This window comes from Herpailurus yagouaroundi, unplaced genomic scaffold, assembly GCF_014898765.1.
Source record: "Herpailurus yagouaroundi ecotype Mexico unplaced genomic scaffold, PumYag 163, whole genome shotgun sequence".
NCBI classification, from domain to species: domain Eukaryota; kingdom Metazoa; phylum Chordata; class Mammalia; order Carnivora; family Felidae; genus Herpailurus; species Herpailurus yagouaroundi.
Window position 1 is genome coordinate 527,304 of NW_024412404.1, and position 17,417 is coordinate 544,720.

The 17,417-nt window shown below is 38.6% G+C and overlaps 1 protein-coding gene across 3 annotated transcripts in view; it reads left to right on the plus strand.

Moving 5' to 3' along the window:
* The first annotated feature begins 15 nt into the window (after positions 1-15).
* The window catches only part of BICC1 (BicC family RNA binding protein 1), a 302,810-nt gene continuing 285,408 nt past the window's right edge, over positions 16-17,417 (plus strand). For all 3 annotated transcript variants that reach the window (XM_040485072.1, XM_040485073.1, XM_040485074.1), the window contains exon 1: positions 16-299. In XM_040485072.1, coding sequence (XP_040341006.1) covers positions 110-299 — 190 coding nt within the window. In that variant the 5' untranslated portion in view covers positions 16-109. The remainder of the gene's footprint in view (positions 300-17,417) is intronic.

A 17,417-nucleotide genomic window follows, 5' to 3' on the forward strand; every position in this document is an offset into this window, starting at 1 on the left:
GGGGGACGAGCTAGCGCCGCGGCGCGGGGAGCCAGTCGAGCCGGGCCGGCGAGCGGAGGCGGCGGCGCAGGCAGAGCGGCGGCCGGAGCCCGAGCGCCGCGCGCCCACCATGGCCGCCCAGGGAGAGCCCGGCTATCAGGCGGCTCAGTCGGACCCGGGCTCCAACAGCGAGCGCAGCACTGACTCGCCCATGCCAGGTTCCGAGGACGACCTGGTCGCCGGGGCGCCCTTGCATAGTCCTGAGTGGAGCGAGGAACGCTTCCGCGTGGACAGGAAGAAACTTGAGGCCATGTTACAAGGTAGGCATCCCCCGCGTTCTCCGACTCCCCGTCGGGGCCCGTACTCCTTCCCGGACATCCCTGTCCCGCGCCCAGCTCCCTACTCCAGCGACAGCCGACTTAGTTCCCCGGTCCCCTCCCCCGCGGAACTGCAGGACACCCAAGGAGTGAAGACCTCACGGGACTCTCCACCCTTCCACACCTCTCCGGTCTTCAGGCACCGGGAGCCTTGTGCTAACTTGACCCGGCTTCAGAAAAGCCAAAGGCCGAGTTTGTACCGGCGCGCCCGAGTTGTGTTCTTGGATACTTTGGAGATGCCAACTTTAGTCCGGACACCCGGGCTGTGTCATCAGGACCCACTAGGACCGCACAGAGTATGCGTGACTCTATCCCCACTCGCTGATAGCCTTGAATTCTACCTCTGAGCCCCTCTCTGTTTCTCCTCTTGTCAGTATCCACTTCCTCCAGCTGAGGGGCCTTGTTTAGCTATTGGGAAACGCTGCCCGTGTCAGAATTTAAGATAGGAGTTCCCTCCCCTCCACCCTCCACGGGGCGGTAAAGAGGGGCCTGGATGGGGGTAAGCAGCCAGAGTGTGGGGATTGTGTCAGCTCAATGCTGCTGGGTTGGAGGACACCGTGTGTTCACCTCCTGACAGGCTTATAAAACAGATCCTGAGTTACACTCAGTTCATGAAAATCTTCCTGTACTATGAGTATCTGTCTTACACAATTTGTGTGTGTGTGTGTGTGTGTGTGTGTGTGTGTGTTTAATTACCTAGTTTCTCTGGGACTTTCCCAGGCACAATAGCTTTAACCATACCGGACTGGAAACAAATAGTGAGTTTTAATGGGATGGTTGGTTTCTCAGAGTGAATGCTAACATGTCCAAGGTCATTTTGACCTTCCTTAAAAATGTTAATTACTAGCCTACCTGTAAAGCCACCAATGTGGTCATTTCCCTTCTCCAGAAAAATAGAGTAGTTTGAATGACTGTGATTCTGTAGAGGACCAGGCATTAATTTGATTAAGGATGTATGATGGGTTCATTCAGTGGCTAGTACCCTTATATCATTAGAGGATTGGAGCTTTCCAACTATCTTTTGTGGCTTTGTGCATAACCTACTTTGACTTTATCAGTCAATGCATCACAACATGGAGATTTTTAGCCCTTCCTGGAGATTTTAGCCTCCCCAGTGGCTTTTAAAACAATTAAGCAGGTTATTTTAAGAGAGAACAACATATTTTCCAAGACAATAACTGGGTAGAAACAAAGGGCAGGAGTGTTTGGCTGGCGATTGTGGATGAACTGCAAACTCATCTCCCTTGTTGCTTATTGTTATTGATAAACATCCCTAGTGCTTAATGTGTCTTTCTCTCTTGTTCTCTCCCCCGTCCCCGCTTTAAATTATATAATTTTCTAGAGAGTTACTTCTGTGATAAACTGTTCAAATATGGATAATGTATTGCAGATTTAGAAATTAAATTATAGTAGATTTGGAAATTAAAGTTGTATTTCAGTAATACATTTTATTTCATTTGTTCCCTGGTTCTTTTTCCTAGTTTCTGATTGTAAAACAAAGTATTAAGTTTATTCGTAAAAATATTGTGAGATTGTTTGGATCAAACTGATAGAGTACATACCCATCCTTTGACCAAGTTTCCAGTTTGTTTCCTACATGAGTGTGGAATGATGTGAAAGGTGGATCTTATCAAATACTGTATCTTCCTTACCTGTTCACACAGGTAGTGACAGTGATGTTAGTTTCTAGGAAACCCTCGTGTATGACTTGAGCTTTAGAAGTGGCTTTCTTTGTTTTTTTTTTTTTTTTTTTTTTTTTTTTGAGAGAATGAAAGAGCAGGGTGGGTGGGGGGAGAGGAGGGGAGAGTGGCAGAGAGAGCGAAAAAGAATGAATCTTAAGCAGGCTCCATGCTTTGTGCAGAGCCAAACTCTGGGCTCCATCCTGTGACCCTGGCATCATGACCTGAGCCAAGATCGAGTGTTGGTCGCTTAAGTGACTGAGCCACCCTGGCTAGAAGTGGGTTTCTTTTTTGAATAAATTAATTTTTTCATTTTGAATAAAATGAAATATGGGTGATATATTTCTTAAATTTGAAGGCTATCCCCTTGTAGATATATTCTGACATGAGATGGTTTAAAATTGCTTCACAGAGATAGTTTCTTTTATAGAAAGTCCTAAAAGAGTTAATATTTATTCAACAATCTGTATATAATGAAATATTTACATTTCAGCCCCAAAGAATTCTTTAATGCTTGAACATAGCGCTTTGATTAGCTTCCTAGAAATCATCAAGAAGTGGATTATGCATTCCAAGAAAGTAAATTTTGAACACGTTTGACAATAGAACCTAGTGCACAGTGTACCAAGGCATTTTGTGATGCATGCTTCCTAGTGTTAAATTATGTAGAACTACTGTGTTTGAAGGAGTAAGACTGGTTTTCTGAACAAAACCTGTGTCTCTTTGTTTTAAACCAGATGATTATAGCAAGAGTGGGCAGTAGAATAACTCAAACCTAGATTCGAATCCCACAGACCTTGGGACAGTTCCTGGGCTTGCCTTTGTCTCAATTTGCTCATCTCTAAATGGGACTGATAATTAGTATTTCTTTTACGGTAGGTACTATGAGAATTAAAAGAGATATGCCTGATAAGCTAAAAACTTGCCACACTGTTGGTAAATAAGAGCTTAATATAGATTAGCTGCTTTTATTTTTATTAATAGTAAGTATTACAGCATGGATTCAAAAGATTTCCAGCACCTGTTATAATTTCTGACCTGTAGTGCAATTTCATATTGTAGAAGTAAAATATACACCAAGATAGGAAGTTTGGTAAGTCAACAAGTATTCGAATATTGTTAGATATTCTTGGGTGTAAAACTTTTCATTTGGAAAGTTCTAAATTAGTATTTGTCTGGTTGGATTTCTCATTATTGTGAATTTGGTTTGCCATTTTTCTTTCCATTATTGCCTTAAAATAATGTGTAGAATTCCAGTTCAAATCAGGATAAATAAGATGATCTATCTTTAAGTCTACATAGTGCAAATTGGTGATTATAATGCTTGGAATTTGTTTCTAGAGAGGCTGTCCTGGGGGCAAGTTAATCTTTAATGGGTTGCATTTTTATTAGTAGAGAAATTCTTCTACGCAATGGACCAAAAATTCAGTGATGTTAAAATATGGGCAGTAGGGCACTGATCAAAGAAATTAAATACCATTCTTGGATGATCAGTGAATCTCAAAAGAATTGATACACATAAAAACCACCAGGCTGAAAATGTAGGGAAAAAATCAGTAATTTTTCTTTTCTTTTTTTTTTTTTTGGTTTAATAACTACTTTGGAACAGCCATGCAGAGTATCTGACATTTTTGTTCCAGTGTAAATGAAGATTATCAACTTTATTAGTCAATGGTTTTATAAATGGGAATTATTTTCAAGTTTATTTAAGTTAATGGTCAGCCTTGGAATGGATACCATGGACAGCACTGTTTAATCATAAAGAAAAATTGTTTTTAATTTATTTACTAATTTTCAAAAATTAGATTTCATGCCTTGTGTGAGATAATAGTATTAATTCATTTAAGTCAAGGAAATGTGAGTTATAGTATAGGAAGATGGAGGAGAATGGTGTAAAGTCAGAAGAGTCAGAAATACAGTTTTGGTGTTTTCTAGAGACCCTGAGAGGCAAATGTAGAATTTGTAGAATATACTTTTCTCTCTCTTTCTGTCTCTGGGGCTGTTTTACATCTTACTGTTACACTTTTCTTTTTATGTTGAAAAACATAACACGTGCCATATAATTAAAAATTCCAATAGGTGCCTGGGTGGCTCAGTTGGTTAAGCGTCTGACTCTTGATTTCAGCTCAGGTCATGATCTCCTGACTGGGTTCCTGAGATTGAGCCCCACATAAGGCTCTGTGCTGGTGGCACTGAGCCTACTTGGGATTCTCTCTGTCCCCTTCTCTCTCTGCCCTTCCCTCACTGGTATTCTCTCTCAATAATAAATAAACAAAATAATTTAAAAAATTCCTACATATAGTTTAGAAGCATAGGCATTTTCAAAATTTCAAATCCCGTGTTTCATTATAGAAAGAATGGAGTGTTACAAGGTAGGAAATGTCCTGTTTTCATGAACTGAGGTTGACATCTGGTGGGCTTTTAGGATATTGCTGTTAAAGACTTTAAAAACCATGTTGCATTTTTACAATGATAGGCAAAATGGGAATCATTTACTTCTGCTTGCTTGAGTAGCAGAACTAGCCACTAAAACAGGTTATCACACATCATTGATTAAAAGTAAGAGCAGCATTAATGTTATTTCTTTAATTCAGTAAGTGAAATGAATCTTTAGTGAAGATGGTCTTATTTTTTAGATGTTTTGTGTGAGAAATACGAAGCACAAATATGTGAAAATTAGGGACTACTGAAAGGGAAGATAAATACGAGCTCAGCTGAATATAGTTTTCTAGCTAATGCTTGATTAAGGCTAATACAACAAGAGCAAATCTAATAACCTAATGAAGTTTAGTGGTTAAAAGTACAAGGCTCTGGGCCCTATGTGGATTTGAATCTCAGTGCTGCCTTCTAATAGGGAAATAGGGAAAATTCATCACCTTCACTCCTTTTTCTAAAAGGAGTTGTTAATAGTTCTTGCATCTTGAGGTGGTTGTGACAATTAAGAGAAAAAAGATGTATGTAAAACATTATAGGGCTGGAAGTGCTGAATAAATGGATAATAACTCTATTTATTATAAACCGTAATTCATTAAATGAACATTCTTATATTGAAAATAAAAATCAGGTGTACTGGAAAATGAATTAAAATGGTCTTATGATAAATGAATAATCATAGCTATCTAAATATTATTGGCCTTCCTGGTAGCTCACAGTATGATGAGTATATTAGCTTCTTGTAAAGGTGGTTGAGTATATACTGAGTAAAATTATATTAGACATGAGTGTGAAATTCCAGATTTTTTCAGGATGAGATGGCTTTACACCCTGTTTAGTTGTCCTTGCCTTAAGTATTTTTCATTTTTTGAAGGGTCCTGAGCCAGTCACTTCTGAAATTTTTACTAAAGAGTAGATAAAAAATCAATGTCCCTTCTAGTTTTATGTTGCTCTGAATTTGTCATTCGTTGGTATCTGGAAAGACACTTCTTTCAAAGTCTGTGTCTGGGCTTACATGTTCTATTTGCTCACTTGTAAAATGGGGGCAGCAGTAGTCCTATCTTCTGGGAATGTTGTGGGCACTGAATGAGACACTGCATGTGAAAACCTTAGCCTAGTTCCAGGCACATGGTGCTTAGTAGGTGTTAGTGCAACAGCAGCTCTGTGCCCTGTGATGGATAAAGATTTCAAAACCTTAGAAAACAAATGCTTGCCAGTTTTGTTTCTTTGTTTGCTTGCTTGCTTGCTTGTTTTTTCAAAGCTGCCTGTAAGTCCCTTTTGTTTAGGAGAAGGAGAGATTTAATATTTAGGTGTAGTCTTTCTCCAATCAGAAAGTTAGGACAATTGCAGTGGAGTCAGAGAGCAGAACTGAAGGTTAAGATCAGTTTATAAACAATGAAAATGTACATCAGTGGTTGTGTAGCTTGACAGTAAAGAGCTCAGGAGCTGCTGTTAGAGTGGCCCATATTGGGGTCTGCACTTTGCCTCTAGTAGGGTTCCTGTAAGGATAAAAGGAGATGGGTGTTAAGTCCCTGCCCTCATGGGCATCGAGGACACACTCTCAGTAAACGCATGGACTCTCAGTAAATCTTAACTTTGTGAAGACTGGAGTTTTGGTCAAGTTGATCATTGATAAGTTAAAACAGAAAGGTTTGTCATATTGATGATTTTAATGGGTGGGAATGTATTTGTCTCTGACTAACAGAAAACTCAACACAGAGTGGCTTAAACAAGCCAGAGGTTTATTTTCTCCACCTAACACAAAACCTGGAGCTAAGAGGTCTCAGCCCTACAATAGTTGTCCCAAGGGCATCAAGGAGCCCAGCGACTACTCTCCTCACCTCCCCCCCTCAAGTGGCTTTTGGCCTCATTGTTGTAGACTGGCTATAGCTATGCCTGGAGGTGCATCTGGGGTCTGTGCAGGGGAAATGAGAATAAACATTGTTTTCTATTTAAGATTTTGTCAAAGAATTCTCTCTCCTGAAACTTCCATCTGTATTTTTTTTGGCCACTCTTTGCTACAAGAGATGCTGGAATTAAAACTTTTTTTCCAGCTTTTCTAACCTAAGTAAAGGAGAAAGGGAACCAGAATGGATCCAACCCATTATTTCCCTACAGCGGATGAAGCAGGGGGAATTGTAGCAAAATACGAAGTTGTGATTGAAGCAGCAGAGGCTTGCTTGTATTTGGAGACTGGCCTGCATGGAGAATCCCTAGAGATTTAGATTATTTAGTGGCATTATAGGTAGGTAGAGTTTCTTTCTTGGCATAATCCAGGAATAAACATAAATTCCAAAGACAAAATATCTTTGATCATATAAAGCTCTTCTCATCCTGCTACTGCTTTTACAAACAGGACCTAAGGCCACTAAGTATTGTAGCTTTTTCCTCCACTGTTTTCTCCATATCAGGTACTGTTTTTTTTTTTTTTCTTTTTTTGATTGATAATTACACAACAGTACAAATGCCCATTTTCCCTTTTATTACCCAAGATATCCTTTCTCTCTTCCCTTTTCCTTCCTGCTTGTCACCCATCTCAAATTGGTTTTGGAATTGACAGGTTCAGTGTAGTTCATGTTTCTCTCCTTTTGGGTTTTTGTAGATTGGTTACTGCAGTATTCCGGAATTTGTTCAGAAAGATTTAAGTCATTTTGGAGGCAGTTTGATAGTAGGATTATCATCAGATTTGTGCCACGTTTTGCTGTTTGAAAATTTCCAGAATGATGAGCTATTAAAATATACCAGTTGGCTCATTCTTGTTTATTCTGTTTATTTTAAATATAGTTCTTAAAAAATGCTTGGGATAACAGTGACCATATATATTCCTTTATGTAAAATGCTTAATAAACTACCAGGGATGAGGCACAATTGTAATGCTAACTTATAGTGGCTTTTGCTGTGCATGGGGATGACCTTGGCAAGAAACCCTTGTTTTGCTGCAGAAGCCACCAAATTTGATTTTTTTTTTAATTTTTTTTTTTCAACGTTTATTTATTTTTGGGACAGAGAGAGACAGAGCATGAACGGGGGAGGGGCAGAGAGAGGGAGACACAGAATCGGAAACAGGCTCCAGGCTCTGAGCCATCAGCCCAGAGCCCGACGCGGGGCTCGAACTCACGGACCGCGAGATCGTGACCTGGCTGAAGTCGGACGCTCAACCGACTGCGCCACCCAGGCGCCCCCAAATTTGATTTTTAATCCTTGTGGTACTAACATTTAGGGCAGTATCCAAAATGCATAAACCATTAATAGAAACATTTTGTAGATGTTATTTATACATTTGTAAATACATTTCCTGCCTCCCAAGCTACTAATAACTGTAGGCGATGAAAGCATTTAGTTGTTACCAGTATTAAATCGGTGCTGGCATATAAAAACTGAATGCTCACTTTCTAACTGTAAAGTAGTTTTTCTGTTAAAATGAATAAGATAAGCCAGACGTTAGTTTGCATATTGAGTTTATGTGAAGCTTAATTGCATCTCTTGTGTAGCAAGATGCTTAAATCTAGGATTTGAAAATTAGCCATTGCAGTTTTTTTCTCATTATGAAAGTAATGTGAACTTCTTACAGAATATTCGAAAGTACAAACAAATGTAAAAAAAAAAGAGAGAAACCAAATGTCATTCCTAATCTAACAATAACCACTGATAATATTTTGGGAATCTAGCAATAACCACTGATAGTATTTTGGGAATTATTTTCTGGTCTTTAAAAAATATGTCCACACGTAATTTATTTTTACAACAGATATTGAGTTCCTACTATATATCAGGTACAGTGTTAGGCTTTGGGGATGCAGACAAAACCAAGGTGAATATAGTCCCTACCCTTCTGTGTCTTGTGTCCCTTGCATTCTAAAGTGGGATCACACCCAGTTTTCACTTAACATTGTGTCATGAGTATTTTCCATTTCATTAAAGATTTTGAAGAGCATGGTTTTAAATGGATATGAACTATCCCCTTGACATATCGTACTTTGCTTAAACATAGCATTTTTTTGTGTGTGTCTGGGAGTGGGAAGAGCCTAATGTTTTTACTCAGATTGCCCAAGATTCAGATCCTGGGCAGATTAATAATTCCTGCCTGGACCAGTAAATAACTTCTCTGAGCCTCAGTCTTCTTATCTCTAAAAGGGGGATAAAAGTATCTTCTAAGTTGTGAGGATTAGAAATACTGTGTGTAAAGCACCTACCAGTGCCAGATGCAGTGCATATACTCAAAAAATTGCAGATGATAAATATTAATACTGCTGTCCTAAACACTCTTGCCTAAAAATGTTTTTTGCATCCTTGATTATTCACATAGGAAAAACTCTTACTAGTGAAATTTTGGGGGTAAAGGGGATGGGCATTTTAAGACTTTTGATAAAGTTTGCAAAATTATTTTCCAGAAAAGGTTTCACAGGTTAGGCAAGAAGAGACAATAGATTTGCAGGATGTCTGCTCCTTGTGCTTGTGCTCTTACAACCTGGCTTGTTTGAGCTGATAGTGGTGAGAAATTAGGATGTAATTGAATTACCTATCTAGAGTTAGAGCTCTGTATGTTTCCTTCACTGAAAATTTTGAATGGTGTTTATTTTACTGGATTAACATGTCTTTGGATCAATAGTTCTTAAAATCTGTATGCATAAAAATCTGTATGCATAGAAAGGCAAACTCTGGGCCTCTCTTGGAGATTCTGATTGTGTAGGTTTGAAGATTGTAGTGGTGGTTGGAATCTGCATTTTGAAAAGAATCTCTTGTGAGTCTAATGTAGGTGATCCTAGGACTTTGTACTCTTTGAGAAACATTGCTACATAGATGATGATGATCAGAATTAAAAAGCTCCAGATCCTTTTCTTTCTTTGATTTCCTTTATATTTGAAGCCAGTACTTTCTCCATGTTAAACCATATTGAAGCATTTTAGTCTAGCATAATTTGTTACTGGCACACCATCGTTTACAGTGGCTTGTTGTAAGGGACTTGAGAGGAGCCCAAGCCTATATATTCCTTTGGGGGGGTATATTGTCTTTATTATTGCACAGGAGTCTCAGAATAAATTTAATTTTCCTACAGACTCCCATTAAGTTAGGTGTAACAGACACCTATTTAATATATTATGAAATAATCTAAAAGGACACATTTGTTGTTACAGAAGTTTAAAAAGCAATATGAAGGGAACTTTTTTTAAATTTTGTTTTTTTAATTTACATCCAAATTTAGCATGTAGTGCAACAATGATTTCAGGAGTAGATTCCTTACTGCCCATTTAGCCCATCCCCCCTCTCACAACCCCTCCAGTAACCCTCTGTTTTTTCTCCATATTTAAGGGTCTCTTATGTTTTGTCTCCCTCCCTGTTTTTATATAATTTTTGCTTCCCTTATGTTCATCTGTTGGTGTGTCTTATTTCATATGAGTGAAGTCATATGATATTTGTTTTTCTCTGACTAATTTCACTTAGAATAATACCCTCTAGTTCCATTCACATAGTTGCAAATGGCAAGATATCATTCCTTTTGATTGCCAAGTAATGCTCCATTGTATATATATATACCACATCTTTAACCATTCATAATTCGATGGACATTTGGGCTCTTTCCATACTTCGGCTATTGTTGATAGTGCTGCTATAAACATTGGGGTGCATGTGCCCCTTCAAAACAGTATACCTGTATCCCTTGGATAAATGCCTATTGGTACAATTGCTGGATCATAGGGTAGTTCTATTTTTAATTTTTTCAGGAACCTCCATACTGTTTTCCAGAGTGGCTGCACCAGCTTGCATTCCCACCAACAATGCAAAAGAGATCCTCTTTCTCCACATCCTTGCCAACGTCTGTTGTTGCCTGAGTTGTTAATATTACCCATTCTGACAGGTGTGAGGTGATATCTCATTGTGGTTTTGATTTGTATTGCCCTGATGAGGAATGACATTGAGCATCTTTTCATGTGCCTGTTGGCCATCTGGATGGCTTCTTTAGAGAAGTGTCTATTCATGTCTTTTGACCATTTCTTCACTGGATTATATGTTTTTTGGGTATTGAGTTTGATAAGTTCTTTATAGATTTTGGATACTAAGCCTTTCTCTGGTATGTCATTTGCAAGTACCTTCTCCCATTCTGTTGGTTGCCTTTTAGTTTTGCTGATTGTTTCTGAAGGGAACTTTTAAGAATAAAAACAATCATCTCACTATCCTAATGGCTGTTTTCACTTTTCTGCCTTGAAAAGTAGTCTTGACATAGAATCCTTGACTATTTGCATAGAGTTTATGTAGTTCATGCTGTAGCATTAACTATTTTGTATTTAGCATTTAAGCTAATAATGTTTTATATTTCTTTTTGATTCTTTTCAGAATTAAAATTTTATAGTTGAATACATTTGGTCAAAAAAATTTTATAGACCACCTTATAGTAAACATGAATTACATTGCTTTTTTTTTTTTTCCCTTTGGAACTGTATTCTGAGGGAAAAAAGTTGAGGAATATGGTTACCGAAGAATGGTAGTGATTTTGAAAGCAGCAGCCAACTTTAATTGAGCACTTATGTGTGAGACACGGTTCTGGTGCTTTAGGCCTGTTCAGCAATCCCCACCTCTTATGCTACAATCTGTGAGATACCAGTGCTGTGGGGATCCGTGTTTTACAGACAGAAAGGCTATAATGAACCCTTTAAACTTGGGGCCTGGTTTCTTTTTGGAGTTTTTAGTGGATTTAGATACTCATTTTCTCCTTAGGGTTGTTGTAGAATTGAAGCTCTTATGCAGTGTGGAGACATACCACATCTGGATCTAAGATGAGAAACTGTACTCCAGAATAGGTTCATGTTTCCCCAGCTCCCTGCAGAAATGCAAAGGAATGTGGTGGTAGACGCAAAGGTAGGTTAGAATTCTCAGTGAGAATGCATGTGTTCCAAAGCTCTGCCTTCTAGTAGCTTTGGTTAACTCTTCTGCTTTCTTCTTCATGAAACAGGGTAATCACATCTCTTTCCCAGGGCTGTGGTGAAGATTATATGATCATGTATACAAAGTTGGCTCACAGTTGTTCCCTGTACATGGCCTATATGTTTCAAATTCATCTCCCATTATCTCCAGCATCTAGTCCAGTGCTGTGTTTATAGAATAAATGACCCATGGTGGAGCTCGATTGAAAACTGTTCTATTTTGGGCTGTGGACCTGGCATTGACCTCCTGGAATTGGACTTTAAAGGTAGGGCATGTTCTTGGCCTTAAGAAATACCAACAGTTCTGCCTTACACAAGGAAGGCATAGTAATTGTCCACATGCAAGTTAGTTTTACTTTACCTTTATTCTAGGGACTGTGTAGAATCTTGTATGGTTAGTGATAGTATTTTAGTGAGAGTATTAAATGAGAATATGCAGAATAATTCAGGGAGGTTAATGTTGAATAATTTGTATCTGTATCTGATCTCAATTAATTTTATACATTGAAATTTATCAAGGTTAGCCTAATTTTTTGCAGATACTGGATTATCTTTTTCTTACAGGAATACATCTTCAGATACTTGTTTAAACATTATTTTAAAGCATCTCAGATAAGAGACCATTCTTGACATAAATGGTCTTTTATGTTAGTTTGCTCATTGCACTAGGATACTCACTGAAGTCCTTTTGATTAGAAGGAAATAAACCATTCCTCTCAGAAGAGTGGGTTAGTCAGGCAACTTGAGTTCATGATCTAGTCTTGCCATTGACCATGTACAAATCATTTAACCTCTCAGGATTTTGGATTAGATGCCCCCTCAAATGCCCTCCAGTTTTAGTGTTCTGAGTCTTTTGCACAGCATACACTACAAGCCCAGTAGTGCCTGGCATGTGGTGTTGGAGGCTGAGTCTACATACATGAGTGGTTTGGGTACGATACCACACGTGAGCTTTCACAGCAAATGGGGGAAGAGGGTACAATGAAGATGTTTGGAATATCTTGGTTTTGGAGGAGCAACTGCTCAAAAGACAGCTGACTGTGAGCTGACATCTTGGCAGTCAGGTTTACAGTGCCTATGGGCTAGATGTTAGCTAATTTAAGGTTTTTGATAGTAAGGTTTAAGGTTTTTGATTTAAGGTTTTGCGTTAGATGAGCAAAGGATATTGTATGCTTCCCTAAGTAGCATATTCTGGTCACATTTTCCTTCTCTGCCAAAATGTCCAATTATCAAGCTTCATGTGCCAAGATTTGCATATGTCACATAAACCACTAGAGAAGTATAGTAGGGGAATATAATAATGTTAATTAGAGTAAAATCTCAATTAAAAAGATATCTATCTGTATGTCCAAATTTTAAGTATTTTCAGAATTATTTTAATTGCTTGTTCATTATTGAGAACTAACACAATATTTCTTTTGTACAGAAGACCACCATAGCTTGTGTTGTTTATTTTTTGGGTTGGTCCCTTTATCATATTCTGAGCTTTTGAAGTACCATTTAGGCAAAATCAGTATTTTGGCAAGAAATTGTTATCTCTTGTGTTTTTTTTTAAAGGTTATTTTATCTTGAGAGAGAGAGAGTGCGAGTCTGCTCAAGTGGAGGAGGGGCAATGAGAGAGGGAGAGAAGCCCAAGCAGGTTCTACACTGTCAGCATGGAACCTGACACAGGGCTCAATCCCATGAACCATTAGATCATGACCTGAATCCAAATCAAGAGTCAGATGCTTAACCCACTGAGCCACCCAGGTGCCCCTAGATATTGCTATCTTTTAAATTGTTTGATTATAATGATCTAATTTAAATAGCCAGAAAAATATGTGTTTAGCTTGAGTGTTGCAGGAGGAATCATATAATGGAATGTTTATTTTAATCCAGGGGGAATGCTTTTCTTAATTTTTTTTTAATATTGGTAAATGAAACCCAAGATTAGCATCAATCTAAAGTTTTAATTTTTATTTTTTTATGGGATTTATAATTTAGTGTAACATTGCTGGCAGTCATATTTTCACCTAAAAAGAAAGATTGCTTTCAAAAATATATTTACAATCAATGAATGGACTTCTGAGATGCATTATCTATGGAAAATATGTTTGACCAAGTCAAAACATCTAGTCTTGAGCAACAAATATTATAAAAGTGGATTTGAATTTGAAGGAAGTTCTGCATAAATTATTAGCTTTCAAGCTTGTAAAAATTATCTTTTATTATAAATCATTAGGAATAGTGAGCCATCTGAAAAACCCAATGGGAAATTACTGTATGTGTTAAAAAAATCATGAGGTCATGTTATGAGACTTCACAAGTGAATAAGGATTTTTACCTTTAAGAGGAATACAGTCAGGTGGAAGAGAAGAAACCCACCTATACTCAATAACAGAAAAGAAAAGTAGATCCCATGGAGTAAGCCCCTGCTTACATAATGTGCTTCTTAGCCTGGGGTCGCCTACCTCTGTCCCTCAAGGCTAGTACTTGTAGCAGCTAGTTTATTTGGGAAATAGTCTCAAGGAGAGGAGGTGAGAGAATAAGGAGAGTCAAATGGGGAAGAAGAAGCCAAAGCCAATACAATGATACATTATTGACTTGGTTACTTATGAGGGTGACTATTATTTCTGGTGAGTCCCAGAGACTACATCCCTAAATCACCCATCCGAGGGATTAAAAGGAGAAGCCATTTGTCTAAAAGTTTCTATCCCTCTTTCAAAAGGATTGAGGGTTGCCCCATGAAGTTTGCCTTCTCAGAAATTCTAGGTTACATATGTGTGATACCTCTTGACCTTGCATGCATCCAACAAACTTCGAGAACAGGAAGTAATAAGTCTGTTTGGAGTAAGATTGAGATAAGGCACTGTTAGCACAAAGTGGGTTGACACCTGCACAGAGTCATTAACTATAGCTGACTGGAGTCGGAGATGAAGTGTGGTGGAGGTGAGATGGTATATAACATAGTCTGTACAGTATAATAATTTTGTATATTTTAGGTGCAAAAGAATTCAGAAAGAGAAGTGGGTGTTTGAAATATGTTATACCTTTTCTAAATTAAAGACCAGTCTTCACTATAAATTTTTGATGACTGCTGTTGTGTATGTTTCCACTGAGTTTGTTATAATGTGACATTACAGAGATAACTGGTCTTCTCTCAAAAAGATGGTGGAGTAGACAGCTCTAGAATTCACTCCCTTACAGAAACACTGACTTAGCAATATACAGTCTAAATATCCATTATGAGAATGCTCAAAGACAGGAGCATCTGCATTGAAATGGGTCAGAGAAATGGTTTCATTTAAGCTCCATCAGCCCTTCCTGTAGGCCGGTAAAACTCGTAATTAAAAGGAAAAGCCCCATATGCTGCTTGTCCCTTGGAAGGGAAAGAGAGTAGTGGAACATGTATCCAATATCCCAGGGTTTTTTTGGGGTGAGGGACTAGGAGGGGTTGGTTTATATTTTGCTTCACTTAGAGTGCTGATGGGGAACTGGCATACTTTGGATGCTGGGGGCTATTTAGAACCAAAGAGAGCTCAACTGTATGTGGTAGTGTTAGAGAATCTGCAGTACTCTAGATAGACACCAGAAGGTGAAAGAGACTAACCCCTCATGAAAAAGAAACTGGGAAACCTCTGTAATTGGAAAATTACACACACAAGTGCATAGAATATGTATCCTTATAAAGCGTTTGAGAATCTCTAGCCAGGCTGATTGATGGAAGTCTTCCAACATACAAAGCCACTGGGGAGGTGGCTGCTTCTGTAAAGTGCAAAAATCACAACAAAAAAATATGGCAAATAACAAGGCACATGAAGGCAGGGAAACGTGGCCCAATCAAAATAACCAAATAAATCTTCAGAAACCAACACTCAAGATCGCTTCTCGGCCTTTTGGCTAAGATCAAGTGCAGAAACCAACACTCAAGAAATAGAGATCTGTGAATTACCAATGAAGTCAAAATAATTGGCTTAAAGAGGCTCAATATGCTCCAGGGGAACACAAGTAAATAAGTAAATAAACAAATAAAATAAGGAAAATAATGCCTAAATAAAATGAAAATATCAACAAAAGAGGTAGAAACTAAAAAAACTAAGCAGAAATTCTGGAACTGAAAAAGTAGCTTAATTGAAAAAAATTTAGTAGAAGGGATCAATAGCAGACTTGATAAAGCAGAAGAAAGAATGAGTGATCTTGAATACAGTTCATTTGAAATCAGAGGAATGGAAAGAAAAAAAATGAAAAGTAAAAAAAAAAAGTCTTAGGGACTTATGAGACACTGTCAAATGGATCAATTTATACAACATCAGAGTTCCTGAAGACAAGAGAGAGATGAGCAGAGATCTTCTTTGAAGACATATGCCAGGAAACTTCCTGAACAAGGGAAGAAATGAACATACAAATTCAAGCAGCTTAAAAGATTCCAACTAGGATGAATCTAAAGAGGTCCACACTGAGACATATTATAATCAAAGTGTGAAAACTCAAGACAATCTTGAGAGCAGCAAGAGAAAAATATATAAGGAAAAATATATAAGGAAGCTCCTGTACAGTTGTCTGCAGATTTCTTATCAGAAACATTACAGGCCAGAGTACTGAAAGAAAAAAACCTCTCAAACAAGAATACTATATGTGGCAAAACTTTCCTTCAGAAATGAGGGAGAAATAAAGACTTTCCTGGATAAATAAAAGCTGAGGAAGTTCATGACAACTGGATATGCCTTACAAGAATGGATAAAGGGAGTTCTTCAAGTTGAAAGGAAAGGACAGAACATGAAAGCATGTATAAATATAAAGCTCTCTGGTAAAGAAAATACCTATAGAAGATGCACAAAAGAAGAAACAATAAAGGAAGCAAAACATGTCACTGTAAAAAAAAAAAAAAAAAAGAAACACGAAGGCAGCAAGAAAGGAAAGAGGGATAAAATACCTATAAGACATACAGAAATCAGTTAACAAAGTGACAGTAAAAAGTCCTTCCCTGTCAGTAATTATTTTATTTAACTTTAGTTAATTTTTAAGTGTTTATTTATTTTGAGAGAGAGTGTGATAGACTGCACATTCATGTGTGTGTTGTGAGTAGGGGAAAGGCAGAGAAAGAGGGAGAGAGAATCCCAAGCAGGCTTTGCACTGTCAGCATGGAGCACATGTGGGACTTGATCTCAGGAACCATGAAATCATGACCTTGTTAGCCAGAGTTGGACACTTAACTGATTGAGCCAGTAATTATTGGAGTCCTGTCATTATTGGAGTCAGCACTCCAGTAATTATTTTCAACATAAACAGATTAAACTCCCCACATAGAATGGCTGAATGGCTTAAAACAAAAAAAGGCCAATAATAGTGGTCTACAAGAGTTTACTTTAGATATAAGGACATACACAGGTCGAAAGTGAATGGATGGAAAAAGATATTCCATTGCAAATGGCAACCTAAAGAGAGTAGAGGTGACCATACTTATATCAGACAAAATAAACTTTAAGGCAAAAAATGCCACAAGGGACCAAGAAGGTGATTAAAGATAAAAGGCTCAGTTCCTAGGAAAATGTAACAGTTGGAACAGGAGGGAAGATGGCGGTGTAGGAGGATGCTGGGCTCACCTTGTCCTGATGATCACTTAGATTCCACCCATGTCTGCCTAAATAACCCAGAAAACCGCCAGAAGACTAGAAGAATGGACTCTCCGGAGCCAAGTGTAGACAAGAGGCCCACGGAAGAGGGTAGGAAGGGCGGTGAGGTGGTGCACGCTACACAGACTGGCAGGAGTGAGCCAGGGCGGTGGAGGGGCAGCCTGCCCGGCAAGGCAGAGCCCCAGAGTCTGGCTTGCAAAAGCGGAGGGGCTGGACTGCATGAGTTCTGGCATCCAGTGGGACTTAACATCTGGAAAGTTAAAAGTCAGCAGCTCTGCTCGGAGAGTGGGAGGGTGAGAGGACTCCGGGAGGGAGAGGTGTTGAGCCCTGGAAGACAGAGCTCAGGTCAGTGGGGAACAAGGCACTGGCCAGCACCATCTCCCTCTCCCATCCCCCAGCTGAGATCCAAAGGGAACC